This window comes from Dermacentor variabilis, chromosome 11 (genome assembly GCF_050947875.1).
Source record: "Dermacentor variabilis isolate Ectoservices chromosome 11, ASM5094787v1, whole genome shotgun sequence".
NCBI classification, from domain to species: domain Eukaryota; kingdom Metazoa; phylum Arthropoda; class Arachnida; order Ixodida; family Ixodidae; genus Dermacentor; species Dermacentor variabilis.
This window is the reverse complement of record NC_134578.1, coordinates 51,117,336-51,134,732: the sequence shown is the minus strand read 5'-3', so window position 1 is coordinate 51,134,732 and position 17,397 is coordinate 51,117,336. Positions and strand designations below refer to the sequence as shown.

Here is a 17,397-nt window from a genome sequence, read left to right as displayed (position 1 = left end):
TACTGAAAGGCACATGTCCAGTGGACCAACTTATTGCCAAGAATGTTCATTTATGCCTAAAGGCAGCCTTCTGAAAAAAAACTATATCAGAACATACTCAGAGGCACGTACCCGTGGGATCAAATGGAACATATTTTTAGACTCCACTAACTTTTGGATCGCCCTATCTTTTTTTTTTTAGGTTAAATAGCCGAGAAGAATCTGCGCTGGTTGAGAGTATGCCAAGAATGCTATTTAAATAAGAACGAGCATTAAAAAGATGCGGTCGAATATAGTATGGCCATACGATTGTTCCACTTGGAAGAACAGGCAGCACGATTCCATCCCGTCCCCCAGCTGTCTGTGTTCCCCTCATTATCACTACGAAAAATTGCGTATCCTGTTTTTTAAGGATTCCGAGTTCCCTCACCCTTGTTTGTGCATGCGCTAATTCTCGTCCCGCATTGGAGATGATGACAGTAACCTGTATTCGTGCTGCAAAGGAAACCAGCTGTTTCCCCCACGAAGGCAAGCCCCTTCGTCGAAACACTGGCTCCACAGCGACACCCCTTGTCCTTGTTCTACAACTGTGGACTTCGTCTCCGTTTCCCAGTGAACCTCTGTCTTGACTGTACAAAAGAGCCAGTTTTGTGTGTGCGTTTTCTGGAAAGCACGTCTGTATACATCCAGAAACCCGAGGACTTCCCGAGGACTGTGCAGAACACTTCTGCCACACGAGTTGTTTATTTATTTTTTTACACCTTTGCTTGTTCTATGGTGTCACCATTCATATTGTTCTCATGTTAAGAACCGACTGAACTGTGCTTGGCAGTGCTTTTACCGACGTGTACCGATTACGCTCAGATTTGTGGGAGTGCGTGTTTTTAAGCGGTGTGTTCACTGGGATTATCAGTTTCATTCCCTGCTCATTCGCTTCAACTGCTCTTGTTGGGGCTTTAGTGACTTGTGTACAGTCGCTGAAACTGAAGAACCTGACGTTTTGTCGCTGCGTTCTTTTTTTTTAATATCCCAGTTTTGCCATAAAGGCGAGGCAGTGAATGCAATAGCAACCTGTTAGAGTATTACACGAAGTGAAAGACTCGTAGCCGTAGCGGCAGCATGAATTGAAGTAAACGTAAGCTGACTAATTAAAAAAACGAACTGTTTTGCTAGGGGTGCTCCATTTCAACGTCACTCGTAGCTCACTGTGAATGCTGGTGACGTCAATCCCACAATTTAGACTTGTTTCGCACACTTTTTCGAGTCATTACTGTAGGTTTGGACAGTTAGGTGATTCGCTATTTGCACTGTGACGCCAAAGAAGGCTGCGAAAATTTGGAATCTGACATTTTGAAAGGATCGAGATCCCGAAACCAACGTGCCTCCTGTTGTAGTGAAACAATGAACAATAGACAACGTGTCCCCGAAGATGAAGATGTCAGTGATGATTGCCGCAAAAAATTTGGGGCGTTGACAGCGTGTCCTTTTTCTCACCTTCTTTTATTTATCTTTTTTCACATTCATTCCTTCCCTGCCGTACTTTATTTTCCACTTTCATTCGCCGTCCTGGATTTCACACTAACTACGTGAAACGAAGCTTGAAAAGCCATTGTGTGGAAACGACCTGAATATTTCGACCTACGGGCAAATTTCGCGGCTCATAAAAAGAAATTACTGAGGGACGGTGCATAAGCCGTTTACTGTCCATCGTGGGCTCCTATAAGCCCGACAACAAAGCGTTGGAAATAATGAGAAAGCAAAGCACCCTAGTTTTCTTCTTTTTTTTCTTGCCTATTATATAACGACCGTTTTCAAACTTTCCAGCCGATATTCCAACTCGGCGATAATTCAGGTAAGTGCTCTGTTTAGAGATAGCTCTAATTGTCTTTTTTTTAATAACCACTTGTCCTTGTTAGCCATTCGAATCAATGGTTAATAAATTCACAGTATGTCTGCAATCTAAACTAAATACCGGCTATCAAAAGTTTCCGGCAAATGCGAGCGATTGCGAGACAGTAACATCAAATACGCGCATCTGGATCAATGTGATTAAATTCTGCAGTCTATTACGGGCGCTGTGTTTTCATTTACAAGAAATGGCCAATAACAGTGAAGTAGAACATAAGCATTATCAATTTTAACAAGTGCAATAGCACGTATCGCTGCCATCTAGACTGCATCATTGGGAGTAAGCATATCGGAAAGATATGCTATAGATTTAGAAGATTAACTGAAACAGTAAAGTTCGCCCCAGAATTTTTGCCAGAGCCGCATTCGCCACACAATATACCGAGTTTTTTTTTCTTTTACTTTTGAAATCTTAACCATATAATACCGGTTTTTAGTCCTGACTTGTAGGGTTGTGTACATGACGATTCATTATGTTCTCTCATTGTTCGATTCACACGAAGATTTATAAAAAGACACAGCTGCAGGATCCACGCCCAGTTACTATCTTGTAGAATGCGATTAATATCTAGGATAATTCTTCTGTTAGTTAAATGATTCATAAGTATACGTATTTGTGGTGGACAGAGTGCCCATATTAGGGGTGATTCTGGTGCCCTGTGCATGACCCGCTGCTCATTACAGCGACTACGAGATGGTGTACGCTAACTGGCGATAAATATCTTCCCGATTTCAAGTTGCCGATGCCGTATGCCAGTACGTGATCACCTCCAGTCCACGCGGTGCATACTATATCGGAGGCTTCGTTTTCATCAGGGGGAAAAGTCACAGTTTCGCCCGAAAGGGGAAGCATCGATTGCGATAGCAAATTATGACACAGCTATACGAAATATATAGGTCAGCATCACGTGGACGACACATGCATATGGGCATCTGGACTAAAGCGTCCGCAGATCTGTGCAAGACTACAATTAACGGACCACAAGCGTGGTATCGAAGTACTTGCTCTGTCAAGGCCTGCAGCTTTCCACACACAAAAAAAAATGTGCTGCAATGGCATTCACGGGTAAATGGATGACGTGGTATTCGATATTCGCTGACGGATCAGTGATCCCTGCTGTCGCGCTCTGTAGATATTTAGGTGCCGCCATTAACCGCCGCCTGTCTTGGTCGAAGCATGTCGATGCGCTAAGGACCCAAGCTATCCGGTTTTGTACACGCGTTCTTCGTGTTGTACAGCTGGACTGAGATGGGGCACCTCTGAACAGCCTTCTGCAGTTATACCAGGCGTTGTTTGTGGACTATACACACGCTACATCACGCCTGAGCTTTCTAATATGCATTCAACTTGTCCTAGAACGTTGGAGACCCTTCAGGCCCAAGCACTGCGAACATGCGTATAGGTATGCCGCAGTGTATGTACATCAATTTCCGGTATTATAGGTAAGCCTTCCGTACCGAAAGCAGCGCCAGATAACACGTCCTAGTGATCGGGGGGAAGCACATCTTGTGGGATACGTTGCGCATTCACGACGACTCTTATCCAGCGTTTATCTCGATGCATGCCGTATCATGGCCGTATCATGGTCAGACGCGCGTTTCAGCCCCGCCGGGGCTGTATGTGCGTTCTAACGCTGACGTGGATCGGGCAGTGGTGCTTCCGTTGTCGGGTTATAGCAAGAGTTCGAGCCCCTGTTGTCGTTATCTTGTTCCTTTCGTAGCCCAAACGGCTGGCGTCGGCTGAACTTGTAGGAAGCTGAAACAACCGCAGTGCCATCTGGCCAGCGCCCGGGGGGTGCCCGTAGAGGATTGACGGACCTATCAAATTGAAGTCTACGGATGTCTTTCGAGGCACTTCGAGTTCACCTCCAACTGCTGACCGGACATCTATTTCTTTCTTTATTTCCATTGTTTACTTGAACATAGATTGTCTGAGATGAAGGGGCTAAGGGCAGATTCAACTGCCTGGCATGCACACACCTTCCTCTGTCTTCTCTTCGAGGAAACCACCCAAGCTGCAGCTCCTCAACATGCCTCACAACTCACCGGCATGTCAGTCCCTCAGGCTTCGCATCTACCACCTGTGAAGTGCCACCGTGGACACCACATAGGCCAATGGTGCGCCTTCACATACCTGGGATTTCGAAGAAGCCACGTATCCCTTCCACTGGCCTTAAATAGCTCACCTTGGCCCACTTGGCTGGGCTATGCGATGGCTCTGTGCACACGTACGCTAAGGGATCGGTGACTTTATGCGCCTCGGCCATGGCCTTTGTGATCCCTCAGCACAGCACTTTCCCACCGATACAAATGGGATCGCAAGTCGTCATCGACAGCTACAAAACTTCTTGCAACACGGCAAGCTGACCATTTTGTCTCCTTCACCACGTGCTTGTACTATGCATTCGGACGCAAAATCAGTCCCTCAAGCCGTTTATACTTTCTCGAGAACAGGTCAGTATTGTGTCTTAGCATTAGACACCGCACAGGTATTTCATTTTGCGCAGAGGAAGGGTTCACTCAGTTACCTTCCAGTGGGTACCTGGTCCCTGTGGCTTGGCCGGCGACAGGCTGGCTGATGCGGAAGCAAGAACTGCAGTTTCTAAAGCCGTCGACGAAGACGTAGTACCATACTCGCAAAGTGACGTAAACTCTTTGTTGAACGCGCTCACGCGAGATTGCGCAGCAGATCACTGGGCTCACTCAGGCCATCGGTACAGGCGTCTGCAGAAAAATAGACTCTGGTAGGACGTTGCGCCTCCCGGCTAAAGCCAAGCGAAGCCAAGCAAGTATGCTTGACCGCTTTCGCCTGGGCGCCACGCTCACTGGACACCACGCACATTTTTAAAGCGAAAGCTTTACTGGCCGCGAACTTGCGATTTCGCCGTGGCCGTGCTCCGAGGAGGCACATGACGTCACACCGCGTTCCTCGTCGTTGCGTTCGCCTCCGCTCGCTTCGCCAGCTGCGTCGCATGCCTGATAACGCCGGAGGATTGAAAAGGAGAGCTCGCGTGCGCCGCAACCACAGTTGAGGCGGAAGTATGGACGGCGACAATTCTGATAAGCAGGAGGAGGCCTGGAATCGACATCGGAACGAGATGAAGAGGAAACGAATCGCCCAGAAAACAGACGAACAGCGCACCGAACGACTGGCTAAACGCCGCAACATAGCTAGACAACCAGACTAACCCGGACTTGCAATCAAGATTAACCAAGGCTAACCATGCTATGTCTTAGCTTTCGCTACGTATATCCTGGCATAGCCGAGCTAAGCCACTGCCAATTTTTTTTCATTGGGCGTGCAGACAGCCCGACCTGCCAATGCTGCCAAGTGCTGGAAACTTGACAGCAAATGTTTCGCGAATGCCCTCTCTCCGCGTCACAGCTGAAGGCGCTGGCTTCTGCGCTTGCAGGCGTTGGCAGGCAAGATTGCCTGAAAGTGTGTTTTCGTCCGCAACGTGTGGCCGTACCGTAACAACAACAGCTACAAGGGCCGTTCTGGACTTTCCGAAGAGCACCGGACTAGAACTTAAGATCACTCGACACTACGCACATTTTTAAAGCGAAAGCTTTACTGGCCGCGAACTTTCGATTTCGCCGTGGCCGTGCTCCGAGGAGGCACATGACGTCACACCGCGTTCCTCGTCGTTGCGCTCGCCTCCGCTCGCTTCGCCAGTTGCGTCGCAAGCCTGATAACATGTCGGATCTTTCCTTAAGATCAAGATCTTAAGGAAACCACAACGTTACGTGGTTATAATATACGTGAATCCCTTCTTCCTGCCCTCATCATCATATTTTACCGCTCTTTATTGTTTTGTTCCCCTTTCCTTTCTTTTCCTGTTCCGAGTAGCAGGCCAGAGCATACTATAGCTCAGGCCGACCTGTCGGTCTTTCCTGTAATCAATTCTTTATCTCTTTTGCCAACTTCCTGCAATAATGATTGTCATCATGTTTATTCCTATAGTTCACTGGGATCGACATCTTTCTTTTCTTTCGCAACATTTCCCATCCCTTATTGGCCCCCTCGAAGCTGTTCGCCACCGACCAGGACGATTTCTGAGCGGGTTGTTTCACAGCCTGGAAGACGGCTGTGACGCTGGTGCCTTCCGTAGTTTCGCATCAGCAATAATGGTGTGAGAGTGTACGGGTGTCCGATCAAACGATCGTCGACAGGAATTGTATCCCAGGTCTGCACGACTGACGGAACGTCAGGTCGAGGTGGAACTAATTGCGTGCAGTTCCTGTCTGTTAAAAAATGGTAACAATTACTGGGCTGCACATCGAGGAAATCCGGGGTTTTACCAGATTAAATTCCTTTCAGCCGTACGCCCTCGTGCAGGAATGCAAGGCAGAGCCCGTTTCCTGTATTTTCTTAAATATTTTTTTTCCTTTACATTTTGATGAGGGCTGCTTTACGGCTTAAAAAAAATCATGAATGCAAATGCAACTCGGCATCGTACAGGAAGTCTAACAAGGCTCTGTAAGGTCAGTTCCCCTTTTTTTTTTTTTTGCAAGTTGGTGGAGCAGTTACATGGGATCTAGCACATAGATATACACCTTCCGAGATTCGGAGTGGTTCAGTTGTAGAAGAGCGTGAGGGATCTTGGAAGCCATGCTAGATGCGTATTTCAGTCACGGCATGCCCGTATGGAGGCGCGGTTAGTTCTGAATTTTTTCGACGAGTGACCGAAATGTAATAAAAGCTTCAACGTCATAGTAAACTTAAACGCCACCTTGTGCTAACGAAAAACGACGTCAAAAGTCACTTTAGTGTTACTTCAAGGAACAGTAATTAAGGAGGCGCTCCCCTCTTCCTGAAAATACCTAATTTAGACGCCTCAAGAAAACACTCGATCAACATCCGTGACCGTAGGTCGGTAAGATAAACAGAACTCACTCGGACTCACTCACAAAACGTACTTTTAGCTATGGGGCTCACTCGAGCTCAGACGCACCAAAATTCCACGCAGCCGAACTCACCGGTGCCCAGACTGAGTCTTGCACTCAGGCGGGCTCGCTCGGACTTAGCCTCGCGAAAACTTTTACGCAGGAGTACTCACCGAAACTCGTGTTGGCCGTTGACCCGTTGTTCCGAGTCCAAAGTGAGTCGTCACGTGACGGCCATTACGTAGACTCCTACGACAACTCATATAGAGCACGGGAGTCACAACTGCATGACGCCGATGTGTTTTACTCTGTCGATCGTTCTTCTGTGCTCTTTTCTATCGCAGCCAACATATTTATTTATTTATTTTTGCGCTGGCGCTCCTGCGTTTACTGTCTGCAGCACGACGCACAGGGGGAAGGGTCGTGCGGACAGCCCTAATTATGCGAGTTGCGACGCCGGTGCTGCTACTGTTCCTGCTTGCGTGGGTGCCCTCGTCGGAATGCTTGAGGTGCAGAAGCCTGAAAGGCTCGATAGATGTTGACTGGAACAAGGTAATGTCTGGAATTCCTCGCAGCTCTTCTACCATTTCATATTTATAAGCCCCCAAACGTTGCCAATTACGCGACGCTCATTCTCCTTACTTTTCGAATGCCCGCGCGATAATGTATGCATGTGTGTGTGAGTGTGTGTAGAGAGAGAGAGTGTGTGTCACAACTATCATGCACCAAGATTTAAAAATATGCAAATGCCACGTAACTGGACAGAACCGAGGTAATGGCGGTTGCCGTCGCTTGGATATATCTGATTATCTTTTTGCATACCACCTAACAGCATATTCAGTCATAATCAATTGATTAACTTCTCAAATATTATAATTATACAAAAACTGTCAACGAGAAAATTGTAGAGCAACATGAAAAACTCCCGATAAAGGTTTCTGGTGCTCGATACGTGCTGCATGAAAGTGCTTTTTTCCGTGCGTGAAAGAAGCCTGCGAATACACGCAAGATTGCCGCGCGACTGGCCCGCCCGAGGCACTAATCATATTTCTGCAATTTTGTCCAGAAATATATGTAGCCTAGATAACGTATCTTCTGCCGGTAGTCGTTTTCTTTTTTTGGCAACAAGCTGAATATAAATAGGTTCAGTGGATATCAAACGAAACGACTCCTCGGTTTTCGCTTATTACGTACAGCTCGCGACGTCAACCTTCCTGTTAATGGAGAGGTTAGGTTAGGGGACGCAAGCGCCTTGCGTACACAACTATTAGGGGCCACGGTACTGCGCATGCGCACACCGAAAGGTAGGGGCTCTGCGCATGTGCAGTACTGTGGCCCCTAGTTCTTGCGTATACGCAAGCGGCTTGCGTCCCCTAATCTAAAACTCTCTAATGTGAAGACATGGCCACAATTAGTACATGACCGGGGTTGTTGGAGAAGTATGGGAGAGGACTTTGCCCTGCAGTGCGCGTAACCATGATGATGATGATGATGATGATGATGATGATGATGATGAATGTTAACTCACGGGTCACAACTCCAGGGCCCCACGTGGGGTGCTCATTCAAACATCGCTTTAAAACAGGCACACGCAAATGTCGCTGGAATTTCACACTCTATACGAGGTGCAGATCACGGGACATGTGTTTTGCTCGATAGTATTGGCGTGACGCCTTTGACTTCATCGCGCTCTCGTTTACCCGTGTTTTTATTTTTTACAGTTCGACAGAACGCTTTGGGTTCAGTTGAAAGTTGACAAAGCTCATACGGTCACGCAATGTATCGCACGACGTTATCGCCCCGACAAAGGCGAAGTAGACTTGAGAGCCATAGGAGGGTAAGCACTGAGTTTTCACACGCGTCTTCGGCTACGTGCTGCCTCAACTTCATTTTCCCGCTTGATGTAAGTTGGTAACGCAGCTAGGACATGCACTCGAGCAAACTAGTCAAAAAGGGGCACTAAAGACCGACAATCGTTTAAAAGGAAGAATAATTGACTTCAAATAAGACCCTATTTCCGCAAACTTCGCGATAATACATAGTGCGATTTTCAGCGGGAAACAAAAGAAAAGAACGCCAAGCTTTTAATTTCGCGCACGAACTGTAGCATCGGTATGCTACTGTGACGTCATGGATTTCAAAATATTTTCTCGTGTTGGGGCCAACGAGGTTCAGCAAAAGCTTTTGAAACATGCCAAGTTCACACCTATAGGCTCGGGAAGAACACAATGTATAGTTAATTTTTTACGTATACATATTTACTAGTCAAGCAGACGTCGTCACATACATGATGTCACGGCGTCTGACGTCATGACGTCACTTCTGTAGCTCACCAATCGTCCCATCCTCGTAAGAGTGGCATTTTGTGCACTCAAATTTTCACTAATACGGCTCAGATACTTTTTCTTTCTCTCTTTAACGTCCTTTCGTGAAAGACCCGGCAACAATTTGCGGTCGAAACGAACGCGGAAAACCCTGAAGTGGAGCAACCGTCACGAAACCGAGTACCAGCGTCGACCAATCTGCGGCGTCGAGTAGGAAACGTATGCGTTAACCTTAGAGAGAAGGCTTCGCGCATAAACGTACGTCCCGGCTGTGACGAAGGGTCAGTAGATTCCGGAAGACCGGTTAGACAGCAGACGCGTGAAGCTGATTACCGAATCAATCAATCAATCAATCAATCAATCAATCAATCAATCAATCAATCAATCAATCAATCAATCAACTTTATTTCCCTTGGAATAGGAGGTGTACGGGACTGTGATCAGACTATAATCGAGATTGTGATCAAGAGTTGGGGCGACTGCAGCTAGCATAGGAGCAACTACCCGTTGTTTATGCGCGCGAATTTTTCTCGTATTATCACACCGCCTAAAGCGGAGGGGAATGTTGTCGAGGACGGCAGAGAACGAAGCAGTGCGATAAGGTGAGAGAATTCGCAAGCACGAAACGAAGTCGGCTGACCCAAGACAGGGTTACGGGAAATGTCTGGGTATAGGAAGTACCGCGGTGAACATGAAAACAGGCTGACGTTGGTTATGATGCGCGCCGGTCGTCGAACCCAGCACCGTCTCATTTCATTATCCGTTGATCTACAATTTTGGTGAACTAATCCGGCGCATAGGAGATGGCAGTGTGACGTATAATTAACCGAAAACTGCACGCGATCTGACCGCAGACTTTGTAGATGCAAGCCGTCGCTATCAGGGATGAACAAGGATGTTTTTTTTTTCTTTTTCGTTCAAATCGTACTGCATGGGCGTGTATCCTTTTATACCACTGACTTTAGGAGAAAACCTGAATGCCTTGGTAAATCTCGTGGGAGATCACGATGCCAGGAGTGAGCCAAATATAAACGTCACGGAGCTGATAAAATAACTTTGAGGCGAGTAATCTTTCTGGGCGCGGGCAAACTTAGGAGGACCAAACCCTCGGGTGGAGGCGGTTACAGACGGCGTTATTTAAGAGCATGAGCAACAGAACCTGACTTATATCCCCTCGATTCGACTTCTTAAGCTGGTTAACTAAGGTTCGATTTTCTTTCGAACTAGGCTTCGTAGAAAGTAATTAGCACTACAGTAAGCGACTGCAGAAGCCTAAATTATAGCCACGTGTCGAACGTAGTGTATACATTACGTTCGTGAGTAGCTATAGTGTGAGTATAGTGTGAATGTGTGAGTACTCACGTATGCGTTTTTTTCGAACACGGTGAGCCCGGCTGAGGCAAAACGAAGCATTTTCCTTCGTTTGTGTTTTGTCTCTTCCTTTTTTTCTTTTTTTTTTATTCCACGTGGCATGTGATGATACTAACCGACGATCACGTCTCATTATTGCTTCGCAGAGTTTCTGGGCAGACGTGGAACATCTCCAAAGTCTACAAAGGTGGAGTAATCGACGGAGACACAATTCGATTTAAGCACGGTGAGCCCGCATTTTTGCACCCGCCCATTTTGTCTGAAAACGCGGACCACAACACATCAAAACTTTGTTGATCCAATTCTCACTCAATGATAGAATTGATACAATTCTCAATGATACACAAGTTCTCAGTTTTGGTGTACTTGGCGTTTCATTTTGCCCTTTAAGTTCCATCAGCTTAGTTGGTCGGCGATAGATTTCCGAATGTCTTCTTTTCCGAAACCTTCAGCACAAATATCAATGAAGAAGTGTCAGGTTTAAAATCAGACGGCTGTATACGGACATTCTGCAGAATCAATTAAAATAATCATTTAAAAAAGTTTTTATAGGCTGCTTTTAACTGTTTTATGTGCGGGTCAACGCCCGCGCTGTTGTGAAAGACTAATGAGCCGCGCAGTCACCCTCGCGGTCGACAGCATGACATCCGACGAACATGCACCGGGAAGCACCGGCACTCCTCAAGGGTCGGTCATATCCCCACTCTTTTTCAACCGGCCTCGGGATGCTGGGTCTCCCGGCCTATCTCGACGAGGTTGATGACCTCCATCAAGCCTTGTATGCAGATGACATCACCCTGTGAGTCGACAAGGGCAGTGACGGTCAGATAGTATGCACCTTACAAGCAGCGGTCTCCGCAGTGGCAACCTACCTCCAAGACACAGGTCTCCGACTATCTCCACTCAAATCGGAGCCGCTCCTCTTCCGCCCGCGCCGCCGGCCCAAGCCTATACAGGCGAATCGCGCCAATGTGACGAAATAATCCCGTATACGCAAGACGGCTCCTGTATTTCCCGAGCGCCGAAGACACGCATCCTCGGCAGCGGGTCAAACATATATAGAAGCTATCCGCAAGATGGAAAGCAAGGTTGCAGCGGCTACCCGCTGTAAGGATTGGGGGCTCAATCCCACCATTCGTAACCAGTTGTCAAGATTGGAGTCCGGCATGAATTAGAAGGTAGCTGGCCCATGCCGTCGTCCAACTTATCCACGCTGAGGACGTTGTTGAAGGGAAGGACCGCTTCTCATCGAGAACGAGGAATGTGGGTTTATTTACACTATCTACACAAGGACGTTGCAGTTCATCAGTCTATCATGACTGCGAGAGAAAGTACACTGAGCAGCCGCACAACAGCGGTTTATAAACACTCGGTCCTCCCTCGATCCCAAGGTGAGGGAAGCGTTCGACCAGTCATCGTAAACTAGTCGCCTCTCAGCGGGCGGGACACACACACTCACACACGCACTTCCATGCGCGAGGTTCACGGTCCGCAACCGAGGCCAGACGGGCTTCGTGGAACTCGGGGCGTACATCAGGAGAGGTGCCTTTTATTCCCCGAGCTGACCCCCGCAGCGCGGCCGGTTGCCCATTGTCTTACGTCTTGAACGGCGCGTGGGAAGGGGCCTCGAACTACGTTCCCCCGGGGACTCCCTTGTTCATAGCAGACCATGTCGGCGGTGGCGGGTTCAGGCACAAAGCCTGCTTCGTCGACCTCATCTTGGCTCCCGCGACGGAGAGTCGAGGTCGCGGCTATTGTTGACGCCGTGAGGCTAGAGGGTTGCGGTGGCGTTCCACGAAAAGTTGACGCCGATGTCGCAACTGGCTGGCAAAACTTGCGCTTCAGCGGGCCGTTCTTAACCGCGCCTGATCAAACGCATTGCAAACAAGCACACGGGCATGAATTCGGAGCACAGCATCGTGCGCCTTATATACACTCCATCGCAATCAGTCACATTACTTATGTGGCTGCCTTCCACAACTGGAATGTCACCGAAATGGAGAAAATCAACACCCTTACACGCAAAACTTACAAGATCGCCCTTGGCCTACCGGAGCCCACAAGCACTGCTCGTCTACTACAGATGGGGGTATACAACACGCTTGAGGAAATCGTGGATGCGCAAAGAGCCTCTCAACTCGAACGCATGTCTCTGACAGCCACGGGCCGGTACATCCTTCAGAAACTCGGCTTCAACTACCACGTCCAACAAGGTCAGAAACAGGTCGTTCCACCCGACCTCAGCGACACGCTGATTGTTGCCCCTATCCCTCGAAACATGCACCCCGAATTTAATCGGGGCCGACGCCAGGCCCGTGCCAAGGCACTGCTGCGCTCCTCTGGCGGGAAGAGGACTACGCGCTTCGTAGACGCGGCACAATACACACGAGAACACAGATTCACGGCGGTAGTCGTACACGTCGACTCCCGGCTTACGCGTACATGTAGTGTCGGCACGGAATACCCATAAACAGCGGAAGAAGGTGCGATTGCGCTTGCGCTTACCGACCCCCTCTGCGACGTATAGTTCTTAGCGACTCACAATCTGCAGTTCGTAACTGCGCGTGGGAGCGCATTTCCTCCGAAACCCTTCAGATCCCAAGGAAAGCTGGTCGGCAGCACTTCGATAGCACTGCGATCATGTGGCTCCCAGCGCACGTCGCCAATCCCACCGACGAGGGCCCCCCGAACTTGATCGAGGTAGCACACCACTCTGCGCGAGAACTGACCCACCTGGCAGAATCGAAGGCCCCCTCTTCGAGTTCGGAAGTCCCGATTCGAAACACGGGAGAACGCTTAGTCAGGTACAACGACATCACCAAGCACTACCAGCTAAGGCAGGCGGATGTTGCCCCCACCTCACCCCAAACTGAAACGTCGCCAGGCAGTCGTATGGCGACGGCTGCGGACACAAACCTTCCCAATCCGGTGCGATTGCGGCACACCACTCTGCGCGAAAACTGACCCACCTGGCAGAATCGAAGGCCCCCTCTTCGAGTTCGGAACTCCCGATTCGAAACACGGGAGAACGCTTAGTCAGGTACAACGACATCACCAAGCACTACCAGCTAAGGCAGGCGGATATTGCCCCCACCTCACCCCAAACTGAAACGTCGCCAGGCAGTCGTATATATGGCGACAGCTGCGGACACAAACCTTCCCAGTCCGGTGCGATTGCGGCACATTTTCCACGCGCAATACCCGAGTGCTCTTTGAAAGTTATGTCAGGCTACTAGAGCGACGCTCTCACACGTGTTGTCGGAGTGCCCCTAGCTGTTATATCAGCTAAAATGACAGTAGCTGCGGAGGCTCTTGCGTCGAAGTGGGCCGCCGCTCCGCGCAGCTCCAACCTCAAAACACAACAGTGGGCAGTCCAGCGAGCCCGAGAGGCGACGACGAGGCGAGGCCTCGAAGTCCCCTGATGGGTGACCTGAGCCCAGGTCGTTAAACTTCTCTGGATCTAAAACAAAGTTGTTTCCATCCATCCATGAGCGAATCGATGAGGTAGCTTTGAATAAGATCAGGCGTTTACCTCAGAAATGAAGTAATGAATTTGAAGAAAGAAAACGAAGGAATTGCACGAAGGAATACATTTCATACACAGACATAAATAACACCGTGCACTTAGGAGTATTGCGATGGCCAATTTGCACCCACGTGGCATATTGATGAGCTTGCAATGAGCTATTCCTGGCATAACTCGTGACTCTATCTCTGCAGGTAGGGATCCTCATTTTTATCAAATACTGGACACAGACTATAAGACGTGGGTAGTAGAACACAAGTGCTCCAACAGTAAGTACCGTAGGTGTTCTGTTGTGCAAGTGTTCCGTCATGAAAAGTTGTAAATTCAATTTCGCAACTCGTTGTAAGCCAGCTTGAAGCTACATTTAAGCTTATACTTGCTGGCACAGTGCGCTCATATATATATATATATATATATATATATATATATATATATATATATATATATATATATATATATATATATATATATATATATCATAACAAGCAAACAAAGACACAAGTGACAACACAGGGGAAATTACTTGTACTTACTAATTGAATTAAGTAAATGATAAATTCACGGAAATCAAGGTGGATGGATAAACAACTGGCCGCAGGTGGGACACTAACCCACGACTTCGCATTACGCGTACGATGCTCTTACCAACCAAGCTACCGCGGCGCAGTTTTCCCGTGCACTTTCAGGGGTATTTATGTTTGGCTTCTAGAACCAGGCTCCGGGGCTGTTAGCCAGCGCCACCATACGACTAGTCTAATGAACATCGCTCCCCTCGGTCTCCTTTCTTCTCGTTCACTATGTAACGAGGATCCCGAATACGGCGGCTTTGACGCCTTTCAGTTATGTGCGGGTTTATTTACCAGTTGCCATCAGCCAAAATGTTAACATGCGTAACGCCTGTGGTAGACACAATGTTCTACCACGGCCGCTGGATTAAAGAAAAAAAGATATTTTTTTTTATCCAGCTGTCGTGGTTCTGCGTCCAGTGCCATAGCCGTGAGCGGTGGCGCTGTCTAACCCTCCCAGAGTGAGTTCTAGTAGCCGAACATAAATGCCCCATAAAAGGCGTGGGAAAATTCCTCTTGGGTACTAGGCGCGAACACACACAAGACACAAGGAAGGAGACGGAACAGAGCGCTCTGTCCCGTCTCCTTCCTTGTGTCTTGTGTGTGTTCGCGCCTGGTGCCCAAGATGAATTGTGACCAGATCGCCCAACAAGACGTCCTTCTAAGGCGTGGGAAAAACAGAGCCGCGGTAGCCCAATTGGTTAGAGTATAGCATATGCGCAATGCGAAGACGTGTGATCGTTCCCCATTTGCGGCAAGTCGTTTCATCATCCACTTTCATTGTCATTAGTTGATGATTTCATTAATTCATTTCGTAGGTACGAGTAATTTCCCCTACGTTGTCCTTCGTGGGATTGTTTGTTGGCTTCTTGCGTTTATACTGATAATTGAAAGTCGCCGTTCCGTCTGGTCTTGTCTGCCCCCGTCTTTCTACATTCGCACTTCTAATTGAGTATTGAGCACGCGCTCTGGAATCCAGAAAACATCCTGCAATAAAATACTGGCGGCGACGACCCCCTGCAATGGTAGCACGCGTCAACTATATACTTGTGACATCAGGCATATTTTAGTGCGTACTCGGCGCTATTCAACTTATTGAGCAACGAAAGGTATTACATTACATTCAACCTACGTGAAAATTCCACTTGCAAGACTTGTCGCCGGTTTTATATATATATATATATATATATATATATATATAGAAGGTACCGTAAGGCGCCATATTGCTATATACTCCGTGGCGTCGGACTGACGGCATTAGCCACGACGCTCCTTTCAGCATAATAATAATATTTGGGGTTTTACGTGCCAAAACCACTTTCTGATTATGAGGCACGCCGTAGTGGAGGACTCCGGAAATTTTGACCACCTGGGGTTCTTTAACGTGCACCTAAATCTAAGCACACGGGTGTTTTCGCATTTCGTCCCCATCGAAATGCGGCCGCCGTGGCCGGGATTCGATCCCGCGACCTCGTGCTCAGCAGCCCAACACCATAGCCACTGAGCAACCGCGGCGGGTCCTTTCAGCATTCTACGGTGCAGATGACTAAGATGGTGCTGTGTCGGAGGGGTGTCCTCGTGAGACGTCTGCATAGATCCCAGCACCACGAGCCACTTTCAACACATATACGGCTCTCTTTTTTTTTTCTATGCAGCTAGCAGTGACGAACTTCTAATAACCGAGTAACTTGCAGATACTGCAAGGAGGAGAACGGACTGTACGCTGCAGCAATGTGATAAAATACAAAACACATAGCCGTTGCTACATTGCTAGATTAGAGAGCGTTACGTAATTACAAATGCTGACTGTAAAACTGTTTTTAATGCTTACACATATTTAGATGGAAAATAAAGAAAGAATGGCTTTCCCACCGAGCGAGAAGCTAAGTTGGGAAGCTCCCCTAGAACGTTGACGAACGAATCAAGCAAAAAAAAAATAAAAAATAAAAAGTAAATAAAATCAAACGCGCGCGTCAAATGACCAAGAAATCATTCTCCCTGCGCACACGAGTCATCACACGCACAAAACCACTACCAGCGTAGCGCCTTATGAAAAGAAAGGCCCTAACGCATATTTTTATGTACACTATGCAACAGATTTTTTTTTTTTGTGATGCTGTCAATCTTATCCGGGGATTTTTACAGGTGCGGGTTAGAAGGGTCTGTATACATTGTAGTACAGGTATTTACGTAAGAATACACAAGGGTACTTAGTAAGTGTAAAGGATAATGGACCTATGTTAACAGCAATAAGCAATAAGTAACCAATGAAACCTGATTTGCCTGCTAACGAATCCTGATGTTCTCGTTTTGACAACTTGGTCTTTTACAGTCCGTGGTGACGCCGTCTCGCTTATGTATCATAAGCCAGTTTACGAGATTCCGAGCGAAATAGAACGAAGGGCCGAGGAAGTACTGAAACGGTCCGGATTAGGCAGCACCATCAACCTCAGCACTACTGATTGCATGTTAAGTGAAGGACGCATATCAAAGGATGTCGAAAGGTGGATTGACATCATTGTGAAAGTGGAGCCTGTTTGAACAAGCAACCATCAATAAAGTATTTTTGGTTCGATCATTCGTCGGCGTTTTACATCTGGCGTGCACAAATCTATCGATAAAATTAGCCTGGTTTCACTTCCAGGGCTTTAGATATAAGCGATGCAGAGCCAGCGGTGTGTTGGTTATCGATAGCGTTTTTATTTGTTTTAACGCTGTCAGTACGCTTGTAAATAAACTGACCGTCCTTCCCCTACTGCGAAGAGGGCTGCAAGCGTAGCATGTGTTGACTCGTTTAATGCTCGTGTTTTAATGCGCATAATTTTAGTGTAACCTT

General features: G+C 47.8%; 1 protein-coding gene across 3 annotated transcripts; it reads left to right on the top strand.

Moving 5' to 3' along the window:
• The first annotated feature begins 1,351 nt into the window (after positions 1–1,351).
• LOC142564263 (uncharacterized) lies at positions 1,352–17,139 on the top strand. 3 transcript variants are annotated; one of them, XM_075675197.1, is made up of 7 exons: positions 1,352–1,416; positions 1,804–1,831; positions 7,175–7,326; positions 8,496–8,611; positions 10,616–10,695; positions 14,190–14,264; positions 16,894–17,139. In XM_075675197.1, exons 1-7 carry the CDS (start codon positions 1,381–1,383, stop codon positions 17,100–17,102), a joined length of 696 nt encoding a protein of 231 aa, XP_075531312.1. In that variant the 5' UTR covers positions 1,352–1,380; the 3' UTR covers positions 17,103–17,139. The 3 variants fall into 3 exon arrangements, with proteins under 3 accessions (XP_075531312.1, XP_075531313.1, XP_075531311.1); XM_075675198.1 differs by lacking the exons at positions 1,352–1,416; positions 1,804–1,831 and adding an exon at positions 3,266–3,290; XM_075675196.1 differs by lacking the exons at positions 1,352–1,416; positions 1,804–1,831 and adding an exon at positions 4,272–4,341.
• Positions 17,140–17,397: the final 258 nt, after the last annotated feature.

Bases quoted from the DNA above. Each gene is read 5' to 3' on its own strand.
- LOC142564263 (XM_075675197.1), top strand. From the start codon at position 1,381: ATGAACAATAGACAACGTGTCCCCGAAGATGAAGAT. The intron at 1,832-7,174 runs GTAAGTGCTCTG...TACTGTCTGCAG, and splicing joins CCAACTCGGCGATAATTCAG to CACGACGCACAGGGGGAAGG. The intron at 14,265-16,893 runs GTAAGTACCGTA...GGTCTTTTACAG, and splicing joins AGAACACAAGTGCTCCAACA to TCCGTGGTGACGCCGTCTCG.